The sequence below is a fragment of the Moschus berezovskii genome, chromosome 16, assembly GCF_049115385.1.
Source record: "Moschus berezovskii isolate FMDL1 chromosome 16, NW_MosBer_1.0, whole genome shotgun sequence".
NCBI classification, from domain to species: domain Eukaryota; kingdom Metazoa; phylum Chordata; class Mammalia; order Artiodactyla; family Moschidae; genus Moschus; species Moschus berezovskii.
Genome location: NC_142475.1, coordinates 79,385,715 through 79,408,850, shown reverse-complemented (window position 1 = coordinate 79,408,850; position 23,136 = coordinate 79,385,715). Strand labels below are relative to the sequence as shown.

Genomic DNA, 23,136 nt, shown 5'->3' with positions numbered 1-23,136 from the left:
TCCTTTCTTTTCTTTGAAACTCTGCATTCAGTTGGGTATATCTTTCCTTTTCTCCTTTGCCTTTAGCTTCTCCTCTTTTCTCAGCTATTTGTAAGCTTTCCTCAGACAACCATTTTGCCTTTTTGTATTTCTTTTTCTTGGGAATGGTCTTGATCCCTGCCTCCTGTACAATGTCACAAATGTCCATGGTTCTTCAGGCACTCTATCTATCAGATCTATTCCTTTGAATCTGTTTGTCACTTCCACTGTATGACTGTAAGAAATTTGATTTAGGTTGTACCTGAATTGTCTAGTGGTTTTCCCTACTTTCTTCAATATAAGACTGAATTTGGCAATAAGGAGTTCATGATCTAAGCCACAGTCAGCTCCCGGTCTTGTTTTTGCTGACTGTGTAGAGCTTCCCCATCTTTGGCTGCAAAGAATATAATCAGTCTGATTTTGGTATTGACCATCTGCTGATGTCCACTTACCAAATGAACAAGAGCAAAAGGAGACTTCAATACCCCACTTTTATTAAATCTCAAAGTTGTATTTTTGAAAAGAAAAACAAAATTCAAAAACTGTTAGATAAAGAAAAAAGAGATATACTCATAAAAAAAAATTTAGAAATGAAAGAGGAGACATTACGATGGATAACACAGAAATAAAAAAGAATATAAAGACTTCACCATAATACCTGATACTGTAAAACTCCTGGGAGAAAACATAGGGAAAAAACTTCTTGACACTGATCTTGACAATAATATTTTGGATATGATTCAAAATATGATATATGATATGAAAGCATAGGCAACAAAAGCCAAAACAAACAAGTGGTAGTACATTAAATTAAAATGATTTGCATAGCAAAGACAATTTTTAAAAAGCATTCTAAGTAATGTGAAAAAATTTTATTTGCAAATCATGCATCCAATAATGAGTTAATTTCCAAAATATATAAAGAACTCATACTACTCAATACCAAGTTACAAATAATACAGTTAAAATGAGCTAGAGTCTAATAGACACTTCTCTAAAAAAGAAATATAAATAGCTATCAAATACATAAGAATTTGCTCAATATTTCTAAATCTAAGGGTAACACAATTCAAAAACACAGTGAGATATCACCTTACACCAATCTGGGTAACTATCAACAAAAGGACAAAGATAATAATGTAGGCAAAGATAAGAAGAAAGGAAACCCTTGTGAATCTCTGGTGGGAATGTAAATTGGTACCAGTCTTATAGAAATCAGTATGAGGATTCCTCTAAAGAGGTAAATAGGGGTGCCACATTATCCAGCGATCCCACTTCTGGATATTTTTCCAAATTAATTGAAATCTATATCTTGAAAATATATCGGTTTCCCTTATGCAAGATTTGTGGTGATTGTTCAATTGCTAAGTCGTGTCCAACTCTTTGCAACCCCATGGACCTCAGGACTCCAGGCTTCCCTGTCCTCCACTATCTCTCAGAGTTTGCTCAAGTTATACAAGATTAAAAGAGACCTAACGAGTAATGTGGCAATGGTAGGTAATGATATGAAATATTTGACATTTGCAGCAAGGATAGGTAGTCAGTAAATCACCCCTAGCATACGCTCTAGTGGTTACAGAGGTTGTGGTATATGAATTAGTTTGATTGTGGTGTGCTTTTTACAGTGCATACATTTATCAGAACATCAACTCATGTACCTTAAACACATAGTTTTATATGTCTAAGATATCATCAAAAGTTGTATTAAGAAAAAACTGATGAAATGGTTTAGTAAAGGGACTCAGTTCTTGCTATATGTGATCAGTAGACAGCTTTAAATAAGACATACTCTCATAGTATATAATATATCCCAGGTTACAAGGCAAATACATTAAAGCCAGAGCTTATTTCACAAGAGATATTGTTTGGGGAATATGATTGAGTTGCTGTGTGTATTACAAGATTAAAAGTTCTAAATAGTATTTAAATTTTTCATTGTGAAAAGTCTTAGAAATACTTAAAAAGGACAAGAGTTGGGGAAATATACTTTATTTTTTGTTTTTGTTGTTGCTTTTGCTGTTTTATGGCTGTACAAAGACAATGTTATAATACCAAAACTGGTTATATTTTTTTTCTCTGAAAGTAGAAATTCATAAATTCTCACTTCATTACTCAGAAAGCTTAGTAAATTTGCCATCAGTTTTTCAAAGCCTCTCTAAACTTCCCAGAACTTTCCTAGTAGAACAGAGGGGTGGTTCCCAATTGAAATCATGAGCAATATTGCAGTAATTTGATAATTAATTTGAAAGCTCATTTTATTACTACTGGCTACTTTTTTTAAAGTGGTGTTTTTGTGATGTTAGTATAGATACTAATTCATCAAAGGTTACCAACATATTCTCATTGTTGGCCATAAGTAAATTTCCTAGGTATAATATATATATATATGCTTGCTATTTTTAACATTTCATTATTATTTTTATGTGTATCTATTTTTAAATTATAATTTGATATAATACAAGAAGTCAGAGAATCCCCAGACTTCAAAATAGTCTGCCTTCTAAAGGCATTGCTGTCGCTTTATTCATTGAAATTCATGACTATCCCTCTAGGGAAACAGTGTTAAAATCTTTCATAAACTAGTGTATACAGCATATTAATCCTAAATTACTGGATTTAACATCTGGCAGCCAAGGTAGTACTTTTTGTACAATAAGAGAAGGAAAAAGAAAATTGCTTTTTTATTTAGTGGAACAGAGCAGAGTTTGGAAACATCTCTAAATAGACTTTTTCCCCAAAATCCTTCCTGCCCCCAATCTCCATGGTCTCGGAGACATCAGTGGCCCCAAGAGAACTTCCCACATAAGATAAGGTTTAGTAAAACTTAAATCAGAAATTGAGGATTGAATCCCAGTAATGCTACTTACCAGCTATTCTCTATAAATCTTCATTTTCTGATTATAAATTGTGGATAAAAGTGTCTGCCAAAAAGGATTGCTCTCAGGATGAAATGTCCCCTGGTTTGCAGGTAAGGATTGAGTATACAACATGGTGAAGGGAACACTTCGTATGCTGAGTCAGCACCTGCCAGAGACCCTGCTAAAGAATGCATGATGTGCTGAAGTCTGCCTTTCAGAAGATAATGACTCATCGTATAAGCAGATTCATATGTGGCATTTGGAGGGCTCATGAATTAGGAAGTTTAATATTCACAAAGCCAAACCCAGGAGGGACTAGGGCCCATAATCTCCCTCTGGGTAGAAAGTGGAAGATCAGCTTCCTAGCAAGCCTGTTGTTCAGTTTCTCACTCTTTCTGGCATCCGGAACCAGAGATTTTCTAGAACTCTCCTTTCACTGCGAACTCCCAGAGCCCCAGCTGTTTAGATTCTGGAAAAGAAAAATGAGGACGGAGTGGTCCCTGCTTGTAATGAGGTCCTTTATCAAAGCTGTTTGGTGCCTCATACTGTGATAGAAACTGGAGCAGTTGGGAGTGAATGGAGTTGGAGGTGGGGATGAGGGTGTGTGTGTGTGTGTGTGTGTGTGTGTGTGACAGTGTGTGTGTGCACGCACACGTGTATGTGTGTGATTTACATACGACTGATTTTATCCAAAATCATAGTGTAGAAGAAATGGAGTGGCTGGAAGTAAATGGGGAGAATGAGTCAAGTGTGTGTGTGAGAGAGATTTACATACCTCTGCTCTTACCTAAAACTTTATTTCAAAGGCTTGATTAGAGCAGGGAAATGAATACATGATGGAGAACTCCGCACTGGATACTCATCTTCCCTGAAAAGAGCTCCTAACCTCCTGGGAATCCCCAAACGTTCCGCGTCATGTTTATTTCTCCTGAGAATGTTTCCTCCTTGTGCATAATTTATTTTCAAGCCTCTTATATTCTTCATAGGGATATTAAATTTTATTTACCCATGTATGTTAAGAATGCCAACTTCTTTTAATCTAGTAAACTAAAAACTTAACCTGGTATTTTTTAGGTAAAACATATATTAACTGCCTCCAAAGTAAGCAACTGTCAGAGGGAACATGTCGAGGGTGTGATGTGTTTTTTTTTTTTTTCCTTTTTCCCTAAAGTGACCATTCACCTAAAGAAGAAATGGAATTGCATTTCTATTTAATATAAGTTAAAACATTTTGAAAATCAAAATTTTAAGAAATTGAAAGTTTTTCTAAGGAGACAAATAACTCAAAATAATAGATATGGTGTTATCTTCTCATTATTAAAAAAAATCAAAATTTCAAAAATCATGAAAGCATTTGAAAATGGAAAAAAATAAAGTGAATTTTGTCCCCCAGAACTATTTGATTATGAAAATGGTAATTACCCTGGTAAAGCCCATTTGCAGTGCTTGTCAGTACTTAATGTGACACAGACCTTGTTCACTGAGGTATGTACTGAAAACAGTTGGCAGCAATTTTTGTAAGACTGCAGCTGCCAGAGTTGGTGAAGCCAGTTGCAACAGCTGTGCAGTGGTATCTCACTGTGGGCTTTTGCATGTCTCTGATGTCACTGATGCTGATCATTTCTGACGATGCTGATCATCCTTTCGTGTACCTGCTGGCCATCTACACATCTTCTTTAAGGGAAATGTCTATTCATATCTTCTGCCCATTTTGTAATGGGTTTTTTGCTGTTGAGTTATATGAATTCTTTATATTTTTGGATATTAAGCCTTCATCAGATCATTTGCAAATCATTCCTCAGTTATTCAACCAAATATCTTGAAATCGTCCTTGAGTTTACTTTCAATTTACACACATTTTTTAGTTGAAAAACTTTACAACTTCCCATATTTCTTTCAATCATATTCCCACAGAGTTTATCAACAGAGTAGCCCGAATTATCATTTTAAGACTTAATACCAATTCTTGTCACTCTGTGCTCAGAAATCTCCAGTGGCTTTCTGTGTCACTTGGAGTAAAGCTCATAAAGGGCTGGAATGCCCTGCCTTATTCCTTGACCTCATTTCTTGACCTATTGTTGTTGTTTAGTTACCAAGTTACAACTTAGTTACTAAGTTGTATCTGACTCTTTTGTGACCCCATGGGCTGTAGCCCACCAGTCTCCTTCCCAGGCAAGAAGAATAGTGAAGCAGGTTGCCATTCGCTCCCCCCGGGGATCTTCCCCACCCAGGAATCGAACCCACATCTTGTGTCTCCTGCATTGGCAGGTGGATTCTTTACCACTGAGCTGCCTGGGATGCCCCCATTATTCACTCAGTTCATTCCATCCCAGTGCCAGCAGCCCCTGGCTTTTCCTCAAGCTCTCCTAGAATATCTCCATCTCAGGGCCTCTGAAATTGACTTCTGCCTCAAGTGTTTCTCTCACAAACATCCAGATGGTTTACTCCTTTATCTCTTGAGGTTTTGCCCTCATGATGACATGGATTTCCCATCCCACAGCCTCTCCTACACTCTGCTCTTGTCCATGCTTTATTTTCTTGACTGTACTTATCACTACATCCAGAAATATTAATATGTTTATGCCCTTCCACGTTGTATCCTGCTCGAGTCTGTAACTCCCAGGAGGACTATTTTTCTGTCTGCATTGCTTATTACTCTGTCTTTTCAACAAGGAAAAGACCAGCTGCATAGTAAACCCTCAATAAATATTCATTGAGTGAATGGTTACATTTTGAGGAGAGTTATGCTTAGTGAGATTCATGGGCTCCAGAAGAGCTCTGTTCCAAGGAGATGGTAAATGGCTCAATGGACATCATCTGTGGATGCTCAGTAGATAGATGGACATGAAAGTCTAGAATGTACATTGGAAATGAGGAAAAGAGTATATAGCAATGCAAATCAAAGCCTTAGGAGTAGATATTATGGCCAAAGGTGACCACTGAGCTGAGGAAAGATGAGTTGATGTTGGAATCAAAGGCTAAACTTAAGCACATCTCTGCCTCTTGCTTTTTCTTCTGATTGCCTTTAATTTCTTGCCCACCCCACAGCTGAAAATAGGTGTAAAAATTTTAAAGTGCCAACTACATCAAATCATTGACATATTCTTGACAAGGTATGAAAATATTAATCATTCCGAAATGTCTTCATATTTAGACTATTTATTTTTCTGACAACCAAGCTATAATCTCCAGTTTAACAGAGATGAGGCAAATATATTTTTGAGAAAAAGGTACTTGTATTTTTGCCCAGTTGCAACATTCAACAGTATTATCCCTTTTACCAAGAGTAAAGAAAGCACACCTCATGCTTTCCAAAGCCTTCCCACCTTTTTACACCTAGTGGATTTTTACAAGTTAACACTGAACACATTCAAAACCTGTGTGTAAAATGAGTTGGCTGCACAGAGAATGAAGGGGCTCCAGAGGAAACCTGCTGTATGACCAGTAACGCCTCACAGTGACATCAGCAGGTTACTAAACTAAGGCTCCTGAAACCATAATGGGCGAGAAACTAAAATCACTTTTCGGTGGAGTCAATTTAGGAATTTAAGATACTTAAGCCAGAGCTCTGGTGTTTTAATACTTAGCATCAGAAACTAAGAACTCCTGACATCATGAAGGGCTTGCCTACATTGAACAGATGCATTGATTTAACAACCAAGTATGATAATCAAAACTAATTAAATTTAAAATGAGTGCACATATTATATTTTAGAAGTGACCCGTTTGGCTTATAGCATCGAAAACATTCATATCCTTTGCTTTCAATATTTCATATTCATTGTCCAACAGCAAATAGCAACTGATTCTAGAGAATAGTGAAGAGTACTTGTTAATCATTCTAATGCAAATTCTTCATTCGAATTGTCTCTAAAGAGATAAAAGTACTTTTAAATCTACAGCTTCTCTATTTTACACTTTATAAAGAGTAAAATTTTAATCTGGCCAAGTGTATTTCTGTGCAGCGTTGATCAATGTTGAAAAGACTCTCCTGGATGATAATCATGTTAAGTCCTTCCAGCTCCTGGAGCACTGTAGTTTGAAGTAAATCTTCATTTGAAATTAACATATGGAACAAAAGTGCCAACAGTTTTCATAGATTAGATATCTTTGATTCTAGTTAAGTTTATTGCGCTTTAAAGAGAAGGTCTAGCTATTATCTAGTAGTGTGGTTATGTTTCATTTATCTCAAGGAAATTGATTTTTATTTTGTGTGACTCATCTCTCTGTCCCTTTCAGGAGCTGGAGTTTTCAAATCTCTTTGCTGTTCTCCACTGCATTCATTCCTTCTTTGCTGCCAAAGTGGCTTGTTTGGACCCTCTGTTTCTAGGCAGTCAGGCTGCTGCCTCTGCAGCTTCCAGCTCCGGAGTGCCGAGCAAAGCCAAGTACATGACCTGACAGCCTGAGCTCGGCCTCCCTATCATCTTGATTTGTAAACAGAACGACCTTACTCATCGCCACAGACAATGGAGAAGCCATCACATCCCCAAGTTAGCAGTGAAGCCAAGTGGAAATCTGAGCAGAGAAGAAGAAGGTGAGACAGATCCCCAAAGCATTGCTGTTCAGAAGGCCTCGCGGGATCGTCCTAAATGAGCGGGACGACTTGCTCTTCCTCGTTGGGTCAGGACTGCTGCGTTGCTTTCATTGTAAGGGAAGACGAACTGATGAATGACTCGAGTGTGTAAATAATATAAAAATTGTAAGCTACCTATAAATAAAACACCCATTAAACAGTCATGTCTGTATTTTGGACTATTTTGTATGACAAATACATGAAGGGCCTGATCAGGAACCAGTGCCCTGATATCATGTGAGGAGCGACAGAAGAGGCAGAGGCCCTGAGACCAGCGTGAAGACCCTTGTCCAAGAAGAAAGCACCTCAACTCACTGGTGTGGATTTCTCCTTATAGCTTCAACCCATGACTTGACATTGGCACCCCAATTTGTGTATGCTGTTGTAAATCATTGCTGAGAATTTCAAAAAGATCATTACATTCAACCTCCAATAGACACGATGTGAAATGGAGTATTTCTTCCTGGGGTCACTGACACCAAATGTTTTATTCACAATCAGTGTTCCTTCAAAGATGCCAAAATATGCTAGTTTAGTGAGGAATGACGGAAACATCCATGAACCTCTTGTTCTTTTCTTCATTTAAGGAGATTTCTATTTTACCTGGAATTTATTATTAAATTAATATATCATAAATTTTCAGTGACCCCAAAACCTTTCATTGGTGATGGACAGGGAGGCCTGGTGTGCTGTGATTCATGGGGTTGCAAAGAGTCGGTCACAACCGAGCAACGGAAAAAAAAAAAAAACTTTCATAGAGAAAATATCAATTCATGTGGTGTAAGAAATGGTTCCTTGTTGTATTCCTAACCCCACCTATTAATCCTGATCAGAAATGTCCCCAGGAAGTATTCTCAAATCTATTACTGTTGCTGGGTAGATGACATTGTTCCATTTTAGTTAGAGCGTATGAGAGAATAAGATGAGATAAGAAAATAAAAGTTAAAACTTCTACCTTATCATGTCATAAAAAGCAGTCATGCAATGCCAAATTATATGAATTATTGTAAGCATCTTGTCCTAGGAATGTAGGTATGAAGAGGTTGGAGATTTGAAAGCCCTGAAGTGCACACAACTCAGATCTCAGGTGTTTATATAACATTGTCTGTCCTATACCATAGCTGTGCTGAGATCTTCTTTTAAAAAAACAGCTCCCTATTATGAAAAAATTACTTTTTTTATTAGTACACATGTTCCCAACTCAGTCAAACTTGTTGCATACTTCCTTGTGAAGATGACCAAGTATTTAATAAGGTGGACTGATTTTAAAAAGAAGGAAAAAAATCTCTCAGGAAGGAAACATTATTTGTAAAAAGGACACATGAACATTATAATTAAAATTGGACATCAAGCTATTTCCATGATCATTATAAATTATTAATTCACTCTGTATCTGATCAACTCTTAAGCACATTAAATTGAAAAGAAGTGAAGTTTCAGGATTGTAGCTGAGCAAGTGCTAAGTTTGAACTAGGAGTCCTTTTAAAAAGAACTGGGGCAAACTGAACAAAATACAGTTTTAACATAATTTATTTTGACCATCTAACTAAATACATTTTCATAATGGGAATATAGTGGCTCAGGAGGTAAGAATCTGCCTGCAATGTTCCATCTCTGGATCAGGAAGATCCCCTGGAGAAGGGAAAGGCAACCAGTATTCTTGCTGGGAGAATTCCATGGACAGAGGAGCCTGGCAGGCTATATAGCCCAGAGGGTTTCAAAAAAGTCGGATATAACTGAGCAACTAACATAGCATAATGGGGATATGACTATGGCAGTATGGCTCACTGTTTTTTGATTAAATACAACAGTCATTCTAAAATCAGAAGCCACCAAAGACAGACTTCAGGAGGCCACCAGCCCAAGGGGGCGGGGTATGGAGGGATGGGCCCCTGCGTCAGGACCTGAGCAGAGCAGCCAGCTCATCACAGGACCTCTGTCACCACCTTGAGTATGTGTCAGCCTGCCCCACATTGGGGTGACGTCCATGTGTCCATACGTGATGATCAGTCAGGCTGCAGGTGATAGGAAATGGGCTACTCAACCTAAAGAAAGAGAAAGTTTTGAAGCTTTCTACAAGTATAATATAATCATTTAAAAATGTCAGATTTTGTAAAAACTCCATTCAAAAAAATACAAAAAAAGCAATTTAATTAAATACCCTTTCTGTATGTCATAAAGCTCTTCTAGGCTGTGCTTATGTGTATGTAAAGGAAAAGGTGCACAATGAAATATGTGTGGGTATATGTCTCCTTGTATGACACGCACACACACACACACACACGTGTATATATAATAAAATGCTAATAATAAATTCTATAGAAGAATATATTTCAATATATATATTAATATACTTTACATTGTAAATTGTAGGCTAAATTAAAATTTATGATAATACCATGTTGAGTTTATTTTTGATACTACTGAAAAACAAAACCCACAGGCCTAAATTGCTACTTAACATGACTAGTAGAGAAGCCACCTATTACAAAAATATTACTTTGATTTTCCTCAGTTAGCCAATAACATTTAGCATATTTTTTCACTGTGCAATGATTAGACACTGAAATTTGTTATATCTTGGACTATTTGAATGAGAAAGCTTAGAAATAAACACAAATATTCAGATTAATCTCTCCTTCTCATGTAATTTAGGTTTAGATGCATGAGATTTTCTCCTTAAATCCTAGTTTATACTTGAGCCATTTTAACAGCAGAATGCTTAATTATGTGTTAATCTCTCCAGTGCCTTGGTATATGTGTGTATGTGTGTGTGTGTGTGTGCATACACATTATACATATATATGCATATATGTATACATATGTATGTATATAAATACATGCTAAAGTTCATGATGGTGTACATTGTATAAGCTCAAAGGGAACATTACATTATACATACTTGGGTCAGAGAAAGGAGTTCAAATATCATTTGACATCTTTGCTAACTACTATAACAATGTATATTGCCTGATAAAGAATCACAGTTCATTTAAGCCGAAGTATATTAAAGCAGGGACATTTGTAATTTGTTATATTTCAACAAGTATTTATTTCAAAGCTACTTTAATAGATAATGTAAGTGTAATGTGTACCCCAACATTTACCCCACTATTTTTAAGGGAAAATAATAATAAGCATGTCATTTCTTGCCCATTTTTCAGGCATGCACCAACTTAGAGTTTTAAAGCCTTTGATCACAAAACACATTCAGCAAGAAGAAACAAGTCCTTGAAAATAAATGTCAACCCCATATTCACTATGTCAGCAGAGAGACTTTCCTTTGGGAACATTAAAGTTAGAGGTTTCCCTCATTTTCAAAAACAAAAATTGTCATAAACTTTGTTTACATGGTATGCTGGTTTTGAGAAATGTTTGATTTACTGCTGTGAAAAAGTATTCATCCTAACACAGATTTAGAATTACTGCTAGAAATCAGCAATGTGGAGAAGCTTTAAAAGCACAAGGAAAATCTTGTGCATAACTCTTTAAGGTAAGTGTTAATGTTCTATAATATTAACACACGCTTAACACTGCTGTCCTGATGACTCTCCATAAGGAATTACTTTATTCATTCCTCTAAAACTCTTGTTTATGATTTACTCTTCTTGCCTAATACTTTAAAATTATAATTCACTTCTTTGCACATTTGAAGTTGCTTTTAAAGGTAAATAGAATACTATAAATGTTATATATTTTATACATATTAAACTGCAATGAAAATACCAGAAGTATGAAATGTAAATATATTTATTTCATTTTTAATTGTTTTGGTGGATGTTTGTAAAATGTAAATTAATAACTGTGACAACAACTTGTCACTTTGTTCTTTAAGTTCATTAAGTATTACTAATAAAACTGTACGTTTTTTAATGATGCATACAGAAAAATAAAAACAGATACTTTTTACTACATCTGTGTTTTCACTTCTTGGGTTTGATTTGTAGAATTCACAGATGTTTAGAGCATGTCCTTAGAAGACTTAGCTGCCATGAACAGGGCCAGTGGTGAGCTGCTTACCTTGGGTACATAACCCTAAGGGCACAATTTCTGGCCCACCAGTATAAAATGGAGCAGAACCCTATGGTCCTCCCCTCTATGTCTTTTCCCTGCCTTTCGTCTGTGGAAAAACTTTAGCCAAGAATAAGTTTAATCAGAGAAGTGAGAACATGCAGAAACAAAGGAAAACAGTCAAAGGAGATCAAATAATAATAATAGTCATTAAGCACAGTCAAGGACCTTTATTTAGTTCCTTCTCAAGGGTTATAGATCATATTCTGAGCCGTATCCTATGAACTGTCTTATAGATACTGAAACCCCTACCAAGTGGAAGAAGTTAACTACGTGATGACCAGACTGACATAACCTGCTACAATTTCAAGAAATGGTCTCAGGGAGATGGAAACCAACTGACCCTAGAACTGAAGATTAACTGTACCTAAAGCAATCAAGATGATGTCGGTCAGACCACTGATGGCCAATTTTAAGATAACTCTCAGTGCTGACTGCTGTTTCTGCATATAGCCTCCTCCTTCCATCTATGAATCCCCTGCCCCAATTCTAAGGAGTGAGAGGGGAGGAGTTGGCCTTTGGACAGGAGTCTACACTCCCCACCGGTTGCCAGCATCCGAAATAAAGCAAACTTTCCTTTCAACCACCTGGACTGTTTATTGGCTTTTGAACAGCTTTTAGTAACAAGTATTAATGTTTATGAAGATTAGTTATCTGGCCCCTAAAGGCCCTAGAGATGGAATAAAGATGATATTTGTCCAATTATTTAAGCAACCAGAATTACTGAAAGCAAGACCAGAGTTGTGAATGGCTTCACCATTGTGAAGCCATCAGAGTTATGGTTTCACAATGGTCCATTAAGGGCTGAATCTATACTGAGAAGACTGGTCTGACAGGACATCACTCTCTGGTCATTCGTAACTGAGAAGCAGCTCATTTCTGTGTCATAAGAGACTCCAGTTTTCTTCCATGTAATTACAGTGCCAAAGAGTGAACAATTGTAGAAATAGTTTTGAAACAGTTCTGGTATCTATGTTATTTTAGTTTCTTAATAATTATCTATTTGCTCTCATTTTTATCTTTTTTTGAAAAAAAAATTGTTGGAAAATTAATACTTGTTCATTGTAAATAGTTAAGCCAATCAAAAAGAACGTAAAAACTCCAAATAGATACCATATTAAGTCTCACCACCACCAAAAACGAGCACAATTCCTCTTAGGTGAACTTTATACATTTATCTGATCCAAGAAGATCCCACATGCTAAGCAACTAAGCCCGAGCATCACAACTACTGAGCCTGTGCTCTAGAGTCAGGGAGCCACAACTACTGATGCCTGAGTGCCCTAGAGCCCATGGTCCACAAGCAATGCCAACATAGTGAGACACCTGCACATCAAAGCTAGAGAGCAGCCTATACAGCAATAAAGACACAGCACCGACAAAAATAAATAAATAAAAATGATTATTTAAAAAAAAAAACACCTGAATTTTTCTGACACGTTCACAGCACTTGGCCACCTTTACTGCTCCGGCTGAAATTACCAGCCCTCTCAAGCTTTAGTTTCTACAAAGGCCGTGACCGTGGCTACACTGCTTAGCTGTGTATCTTCACCACTGAGGTGAGCCTGGAACACAGAAGGGGCTTAATGAAAAGGGTTACTGCTAAATGATTTCAATGAAAGTACTAATTAAAAGTGAAGCTTTGTTCGGAATTAAAGGGAATGAAGAATTAAAGAATGAAGAATTGATGCTTTTGAGCTGTGGTGTTGGAGAAGATTATTGAGAGTCCCTTGGACTGCAAGGAGATCAAACAAGTCAATCCAAAAGGAAATCAGTCCTGAATATTCATTAGAAGGACTGATGCTAAAGCTGAAACGCCAATACTTTGGCCACCTGATGTGAAGAACTGACTCACTAGAAAAGACCCTGATGATGGGCAAGATTGACAGCAAGAGGAGAAGGGGGCGACAGAGGATGAGATAGTTGGATGGCATCACTGACATGATGGACATGAGTTTAAGCAAGCTCTGGGAGTTGGACAGGGAAGCCTGGCATGCTGCAGTCCATGGGGTCTCAAAGAGTCAGACACGACTAAACAACTGAACTGAACTGAAAACGAATGACATTGCAAATTTAGTGATCCAATATACATGGCAGGGCCCGAGTCAAGGACCACCTGTCATAATTCCTATCAGTCACCACTATTCAGGCTCCCATCACGTCCTACCGAGAATACTTATCTCCTTCCTGTTTGGTCTCTGGGCTGGGAGTTTGACCTGTTCTAAAAATCCACTGTGATTCAGCCATGGGGTCCCTTAAGAAACAGAGATCTGACTGTGTCACCTATTCCATACTTAACAAAAATCTCCTGCAACTTTACTGGAAATTTTAGTCCGTTAATATGACACAGAGGAAAGTGTATGCCCTGTATCCTCCCACTCCCTCACTTCTTCCACGTACAATGTGGATCATACAGAACTATAATGGAAGCCAAACAGCGTCACATTTGTTTATAAAGGGCTTTAACTTAATCTTCACCTGGATGCTCCAGCCAACCCCCACACCTTCCTCCTCCTTTAGAATTAATTCTGTTCTTGCGAATAGCAAGGAGTCTCTTCTGACTTTTCTACCCTGAAATTCTAGCCAAATCTCCTTTATGTGCCCTGTTTTTGTGTTTCCAAAATAGTGTCTGAAATGTCTCAGAAGATTGTAGAATATAGTTGTCATTGCCCGTTTATCGATACCCACAGAGATGACGAATGCTTGAATACTGGGGTTGCTTCCTATTCATCAACATATCCTCTGTGTAAGAACAATGCTTCATGCATAATAGTAATTTAATGCATACTCTATGCTAATTAAAAATTAAGGATGAAACGTTGGAATGAGGATGTAGGATCCTTCATATCACTTTTTCCAATATAACTTTCTTCACATGAATATTTGCCCCCCTACACAAATTTTATAAAAGTTGCTTATGACAAACTGTTATTTGTAACCATTCAGCATTATAAAATTTTGATAAATGTGAGCAATAAGAAATAATTTATTCATTTCATTGAGGATAGATGCTATCAAAACATCATTCAAGTATGATTCATTTCTAAATATAAAAAACACAAAGAAGGGATTCTCAGCAACACTTTTTTAATATGTCAAGCTGAGCAAACACCTATTATCAAGGGAAAGAAATATTTAACGCTATGATAGCACCTGAAACAAGTGTGAAGACTCTTTGAAGTTGCTCTCATTGAATGACACACTCAAATATACTTCAAACTCATGTATGCACGCAACTTCAGCAACCCAATCTGATCTCTGAGAAACATATAAAAGCAACTTCCATTAACAAGCTTTGTTCAGCGTTTCGTATTTACCAGAATATTTATGAGATCTAAAAGGTTTATAAGGAAATAGAACATCTTAAAAGTCGACAGAAGCAAGAGGTTTGCTCTGCCTTATTAATTTTACAGATGTTTTCTTGTTTCTGTGAAGCAATATTTAAATGAAGTGTACTTCCGTGCAGTTTCTGGGCAGAAGGCTGTGGTTTTAAAGATTCTCAAGAAAATAGCCAGAGAAAGCAGTTTTGGGGTGATATTTGCCACCTGCATATGTGGACTCAGGCAATTTCTTAGTCATTTCCTTCTCTTAGGACAAGGGCATCCACAGCAGAGAACATTGGTACGAATTAAGTAGGCTAGCTTTTATTTGTGAAAGGGTACATTTTTTATGCATGCTTCATTTTAATGACTGTGTGACTAACTGAGCTCACAGCTGTACTTGTTCAGACATTAATATTTTCAGCAGATGGTATGTTCCGATCTAAATTTTTGGAATTCCTAATGTTATTATGGCAACATTTAAGTGAAAGATTTTGAGAATTACTGTTTAATTCTGTGGGTGTGAGTTATTATGAGTTTGTATAGAATTATTGCTTCTTTTAGTTTAATTTCTATAATTTAGATTCAGTTCATGTCTTTTCTGATGAAGATAGCTTAATCATTAGTATGTTCTAATTTTCTACCCATCTGAAATATTAATATGTAAGATCCCCAAATTCAAGTGCTCACTTTTTCAGCCTGACCAAGTCAAACTTATTTTGATTCCTTAATTTATGCATAATACAAATGAGAAACCCATTTTTAAAATTTTATTTATTTAAATTTCTGGCTCTACTGGGTCTTCACTGCTGTGCAGGCTTTTCTCTAGTTGTTGCACCTGGGGACTACTCTCTAGTTTTGGTACATGGACTTCTCATTGCAGTGCCTTCTCTTGTTGTGAAGCACAGGCTCTCGGGCACACAGCCTTCAGCAGTTGCAGGACGTGGGTTCAGTAGTTGCAGCTCGCGGGGTTAGTTGCTCTGTCTGAGGCATGTGGGAAATTTCTAGATCAGGGATCAAACCCATGTCTCCTGCATTGGCAGGCAGATTTTTTTCTACCACTGAGCCACCAGGAAAACCCCCATTTTTAAAAATTTGATGATAGGTAGAGTTGAGATGATTTTTAGATTCATTATAAGGAAACATGTATCTATCACATGTAAATAAAAAGGTTAATTATCTATGCTTTCTTTACCCATAAGTGAAGTTTTAACTTTTTATTCTAAAAACCATGTCTACATTCTACTTATTTTTATTTTCATTCTAATCATCAGTTCAGTTCAGTCACTTAGTCGTGTCCAACTCTTTGTGACCCTATGGACTGCAGCACGCCAGGCCTCCCTGTCCATCACCAACTCCCAGAGCTTGCTCAAACTCATGCCCAATGGGTCGGTGATGCCATCCAACCATTCCAACCTCTGTCGTCCCCTTCTCTTACCACCTTCAATCTTTCCTAGCATCAGAGTCTTTTCCAATCTTGCATCAGGTGGCCAAAGTATTGGAGTTTCAGTTTCAACATCAGTCCTTCCAATGAATATTCAAGACTGATTTCCTTTAGGATTGACTGGTGTGGTCTCCTTGTAGTCCAAAGGACTCTCAAGAGTTTTCTCCAATGCCACACTTCAAAATCAATTCTTCGCTGTTCAGCTTTCTTTACAGTCCAGCTCTCACATCCATTCATGACTACCAGTGAAACCATAGCTTTGACAAGACAGACCTTTGTCGGCAAAGTCATGTCTCTGCTTTTTAATATGCTGTCTAGATTGATCATAATTTTTCTTCCAAGGAGCAAGTGTCTTTTAATTTCATGGCTGTAGTCACCATCTGCATTGATTTGGGGGCCCAAGATAATAAAGACTGTCACTGTTTCCATTGTTTCCCCATCTATTTGCCATGAAGAGATGGGACTGGATGCCAGTATCTTCGTTTTTTGAATGTTGACTTTCTAATCATAGGCCTAATCAATTACATTACACAGTCAGTGACCCCAAAGATCTTTTCCTTTCTTTGTATAAGTGTATGCACTCATTTTTCCCATTCCACTGATTTTGCTATGAGCTTTCCAGTCATTGATATGAAGAGCTATTATTGATCAACAGTGTCTACAAGATCATTTTTTCAGTTGCTCATAGAATTATCAACTATTTTCAGTAATGAGGTCAGAAAAAATACCCTGTTCTATTTCTTCTATAAAAGATACATATAAACTAACAAGCAAATAAAAATACTCCTAGAAACAGCCTTTTTATTAAATGCAGAGATCAGTGTGTTCAAAGTGGATAAAATAAATATATTGAAGATGGCAGAAGAGGACAATGAAAAGCCCAAACTTACCATTGTAAGCGATTTTTCCTTCACTCAAAAGAACCTCTCTCATAAAAAAGCAATTATGAAAAACATTTAACATGCAACTAAAACTTTGTTATTTTAACAGTTATATAGAAAGATATATAGGGACTTCCCTGGCTCAGAGGGTAAAGAATCTGCCTGCAATGCGTGAAACCCAGGTCAAATCCCTGGGTCAGGAAGATGCCCTGGAGAAAGAAATGGCAACCCACTCTAATATTCTTGCCTGGAGAATTCCATGGACAGAGGAGCCTGAAGGGCTACAGTTCATGGGGTTGCAAAGACTTGGATACAACTGAGCATCTAACACTTTCACTTTCATAAATATATATAAAATAAAATTTTAAAGTTTTCCATATAAGTTAACTTTGCATTGAAATGGAATATGTGTCTAAGGTTATATTTAAAAATATCAATGAAGTTTTCTAAAATAAATTGAAATAAAAAATTATATTTGATATTATTGGGGGTGATTTTAATATAATAATTGAAAAAGTTTTTGGCATAAACTTTCAATATTCCCATCTTTAACTCCAAACACACATCAGATTTTTGAAGCAGTCAATTCTGTTGCCCTAAAATTCTCTTCTTCTTGTTCAACCACTAAGTCGTGTCCAGTTTTTTGCGATCCCATTGACTGAAGCACACCAGGCTCCTCTGTCCATGGTAGTTTTCAGACAAAAGTACTGGAATGGATTGCCTATTCCTTCTCCAGAGGATCTTCCCAAACCAGGGATCAAGCCTGCGTCTCCTGCCTTGCAAGAAAATTCTTTACCACAGCACTACGTGGATGGGCATTTTTGTCATGTATGAAGATCATTGAATTGAGCATAAACTCACCCCTCACAGACAGATACATAGCTCACAGAACTTATTTTGCAAGCTTTGTGATAAACTTAACAGCTATATCCAGTGATATTGCTTATTTTTATTTTGCTATAAACCATATGGAACATTTTTTATAAATTTTTCATTGTCTCTATTATATGTACAGCAACCTAACTCCTAACTTACTACCACATAAATGCTAGTGTTCAGACTTTCTAATGGCAAGAAATAAATAGCATTGCTAATAAAATAGGTGATGTTTTAACAATTGTGTAAATTTATGTTAGGCAATTGTTAGCTTGATTTCACACATATATTTGCTTTTAAGTATTATGAAGGTTATTTTTTAAACAACAGATTTACTTGGTATAATTTAAAGACTACAGAAATCACCATCCTGAAATGTATAATACACTGGCTTTTTAAATTTACTCACAGAGTTTTGTAACCACGACCACTGTTTATTTTCATCACCACAGAAAGAAACTCTAACCCATTAACATCCCTACCAAATTATCCATTTCCCAAAACTCTGATGACTACTTGTTGTAGTTTAGTCACTAAGTCCTGTCTGACTTTGTGATCCCATGGACTGCAGCACACCTCGTTTCCCTGTCCTTTACCATCTCCCAGAATTTGCTCAAATTCATGTCCATTGAGTTGGTGATGCCATTTAACCATCTCATCCTCTGTCGCCCCCTTCTCCTCCTGCTCTCAATCTTTCCCAACACCCAAGTCAACTACTTACCAACTTATTAATAGAATCAGTCAATATGTGATTTCCTTTGTCTGGCTTCTTTCAGATAGAATAATATTAAAAGGCTGTTGCAATTCATGTATTCCACGGCATTGGGCACGGGACAAGGTTAAATCCCACAAACTTTGAGGTCTTCACACGATGCATTTTTCCTTCTTAATCAACACTTTTGGGTGCTTGTGTGTAAGTTTTTGGTTAATTTCTAGTGTTTTGACCATTTTTCTAGTATTCTCTTTTCTTCATGGAGGACTAGCTCATCAGAGGTATATGCTCTGAGTTCTAGATGAGCTTCTTCCTGTCCTGAAGTTTTACTTTCCAGGGAAAGGAAAGAGAAGTAGAAAGAATGGTAGGCTGAGTTTAGAAAGAGGAAGGCATCTTTTCTCCTTCAGAAAAATAAAAATAATCAAGGAATGAACAGGGAATTGTTAACGGAGTTTTTGTCTTGCAAAGTTTTTGAAAATATACTTTGAATTATTGATTCCGTATCATGTCCAAGCTTTCAGTGTAGACTTTGTTTTACTGATTCCTAGTTGATAGAACATGATTGTCACCTTCTGTATAAAAGAAGTGACCAGAGTTAGTCCCCAAAGACCAGTGCCTTCTTTGTAGTTTCTCAATGTCTTTTTCCTCTTCCCCCTAAGCTTCTTTTGGGTCCTCTCTGACCCATGCTCATCTTTTTCCTTCTCTAATAATTTTTATTTTGACTTCTTGGTGTATTTTTTCTATGTAGGTAAAGACTGTCCCTTTGAACACTGTTTAGTTTTTTTGGAAAGTGAACTAACCTTTTTTCTTTCCTTCTGAGTATCCACCTTTTGCTGTGCTTAGTTGCTCAGTCCTGTCTGACTCTTTCCAACCCCATGGACTATAGCCCACCAGGCCCCTCTGTTCATGGGGATTTTCCAGGCAAGGATACTGGAGTGTGGGTTGTCATGCACTCCTCCTGGGGATCTTCCCAACTGGATTGAACCCAGGTCTCACGCATTGCAGGAGGATTCTTTACCATCTGAGCCACCACAGAAGCCCAACCCTTTAGGTTGGTGAATATGTTAATATTACGATCACTCATTACATGCTTGTTGAGTGCTAGAGAATTTAGCTCAGCGCTACATAAATATTCAATAAGCATTAATTCCTGAACATATGCTAAATATTCTAATATACAGAAGCATTTGCTTGTTCAATCACAATTAATCATTTTCTGGCACCTATGATAGACACACTTAATATAAACAGACATAAAATTTCTCCTCAAATGACTTAGCAATTCAGTGTGGCAGGTAAAAAGAAAAATGCAAAACTCAACTAGCAGGGCAAATATTTTCATTTTGATGATCTCCAGTTCATTATTTTTTGTTTTGTTTTATGCTTCATGCTTTTGGTGTCATGTCTAAGAGCATCTCACCATGCCTGAGGACCTCAAGATTTTTTCCTATGTTTTACATTTATATCTGGGAACTATTTAGACTTAATTTTTGTATAAAGTATAAGGATTAGGTTGCATTTGACTTTTTAATTAAATATATGCAAATAAATTGGAGTTTTATTTATGTTGGAATTTTATTTATTATATATTAGAGATAGTATGGGCTTCCATGGTAGCTCAGCTGGTAAAAAAATCTGCCTGCAGTGCAGGAGACCCCAGTTTGATTCCTTGGTCATGAAGCTCGCCTGGAGAAAGGGATAGGCTACCCACTCTAGTATCCTTGGGCTTCCCTGGTGGCTCAACTGGTAAATAATTCACCTGCAGTGCGGGAGACCTGGGTTCAATCTCTGGGTTGGAAAGATCCAGTATATATTAGAGATTTTCTATATAGACCTGCATGTATACAGATATATGTATCCAACTGCTCAAGCACCATTTGTTTAGAAGACTATTTTCTTCTACTGAATTGCTTTTATATCTTTGCCAATAATTAGTAAATTGGCAAAAGATATGAACAGATATTTCAGCAAAGAAAAAACACAGGAGCAAGTAAGTGCATGAAAATATGTTCAGCATCACCAGGCAAGAGGAAATACAAACTGAGATGACAAGGAGGTATCTCGCCAAGTATATCATAACAGCTATAGAAAATATATTGGTGATCATATCTTGATGAAGATGTAGAGGAACTGAATCTCCCTTGCATTAGTTATGGGAATAGAAAGTTTTAAAGCCACATGAGAAAACAGTTTGGCAGTTTATTTTTTTTTTAATTAATTAATTTATTTTTTATTGGAGGCAAATTATTTTACAATATTATATTGGTTGGTTTTGCCATACATTGACATGAATTCGCCCCGGGTGCACATGAGTTCCCCCTCCTGAACCCCCCTCCCACCTCCCTCCTCCCTTTATCCTCCCTCTGGGTCATCCCCGCACACCAGCCCCGAGCATCCTGTAACATGCATCAACCCAGAACTGGTGAAACTGTCGTTTCACATACGACAACATACATGTTTCAATGGCATTCTCCCAAATCATCCCACCCTCACCCTCTGCCACAGAGTCCCAAAGACTCTTCTATACATCTGTGTCTCTTTTGCTGTCTCGTATACAGGGTTATCATTTGCATCTTTCTAAATTCCATATATATGCGTTAGTATACTGTATTGGTGTTTTTCTTTCTGGCTTACTTCACTCTGTATAATAGACTCCAGTTTCATCCACCTCATTAGAACTGATTCAAATGTATTCTTTTTAATGGCTGAATAATACTCCATTGTGTATATGTACCAAAGCTTTCTTATCCATTCGTCTGCAGATGGACATCTAGGTTGCTTCCATGTCCTGGCTACTATAAACAGTGCTGCAGTGAACATTGGAGTACATGTGTCTCTTTCAATTCTGGTTTCCTCGGTGTGTATGCCCAGGAGTGCGATTGCTGGATCATATGGCAGTTCTATTTCCAGTTTTTTGAGGAATCTCCACACTGTTCTCCAATAAATAAATAAGCATGAGCTCACCAACCCAGCAATTGACCCTCTGGACATTTACCCCTCAGGAATTTTTTGGTGTGTGTGGCATGCAGGATTTCATTTTCCCAACCAGGGATCAAACCTACATCCCCTGCCATGGAAGCTCGGAATCTTAAGTACTGGACCACACAGGAAGCCCCATCCCCCAGGACTTTAAGCTGTGTTCACACAAAGACCTTGCAGTGTGTTCAGAGCAGCTCCCCTAGCAGTGCCCCAAACTGGAAACAACTACAACGCCCATTAATGGGTGAACGGTCAAGCATTCAACAGTGGGACACCACTCATCCGTGAAAAAGGACCAGACTGCTGACACACAACAGCAAGGATGAATGTCAAAGGTGTTCCAGGAAATGAAAGAAGCAGGTCTCAATTCCCCTAACACAGTACTGGGAAAACAGGAACTTCCAACAAGAAGCTGGGGGTGGAGGTAAGCAGAGAGTGATAGGAGTGAGGTCTTTGTGACCGGAGACAGCCCTGCATCCTGACTGCCATGCTGCTTACACACATCTGCACACACCGTGTCTGTATGCAGATGTCCTGACTTTGCTACTGTGCCCTAGTCGTGTGACCTGTGACATTGATGGGAACAGAGCCAGGCTGCACTCTGAACCACCTTTGCAACCTCCTGTGAGCCTGAAAGACAAATTGAAAACTGATCTACCAAGATCATTGGAAAATAGAGAAATTATAAATTCAGAAACAAAAACAATGCTGAATTCAGAATAGACCTGTATTTAACCTTATGATTGTCTTTACAGGCTTGTGTGTGTGTATGTATATGCATGTAGTTGTCTAACAGAAACGTGTCATTGTACTGTGTTTTCTAATGTACTTTCAACATTTGAAAATATACTGAGGGCATTTTTTTCTTCTCATTCCATACTTCCTATATCAGTATCTTTTGATGGCTAGGGTATCCTTTTAAGGTTGTCTGTTATTTTAAAACAATTATACTATTACCATCAAGATTGGTATCAATTTAAATGTCAACCTCTTTAAAACACTTACTGTGGATCCACATATATAAAGATCTCTTATAACAGAGTTGGAAAAATTCCTAACAGTAGAATTATATTAGTAAGATCAAAGGTAAAAATAATTTGAAATGTTTCATACACATTAAATGAATGTTTCATTTAATGAATATTCTATCAGTTTACATGAATTGTAACAATATATATCCATGAGGTGAGAGCTAACTGAGGTTGGTGTAATTAGCTTATTTATTTAATTTCTAGCAATACTGAAATACATTCTCAAGTACTTATGAGCATTTTTTGAGTACATTTATGCCTAGAGCATTTTTTTTGCCATTTGTCCATTAATTTATTACATATGGTCTCGCATGTTTTCTATACATTAATACACAATATTCAAATTTATTCTATACTCTTTGTAATTATTTTA

General features: G+C 37.1%; 1 protein-coding gene across 4 annotated transcripts in view; it reads left to right on the top strand.

The window, feature by feature from the left end:
• Window positions 1-7,467, top strand: part of SNTG1 (syntrophin gamma 1) — a 150,228-nt gene extending 142,761 nt beyond the window's left edge. For all 4 annotated transcript variants that reach the window (XM_088844621.1, XM_055432488.2, XM_088844619.1 and 1 more), the window contains one exon: window positions 7,116-7,467. In XM_088844621.1, coding sequence (XP_088700747.1) covers window positions 7,116-7,274 — 159 coding nt within the window. In that variant the 3' untranslated portion in view covers window positions 7,275-7,467. The remainder of the gene's footprint in view (window positions 1-7,115) is intronic.
• The last annotated feature ends 15,669 nt before the right edge of the window (window positions 7,468-23,136 follow it).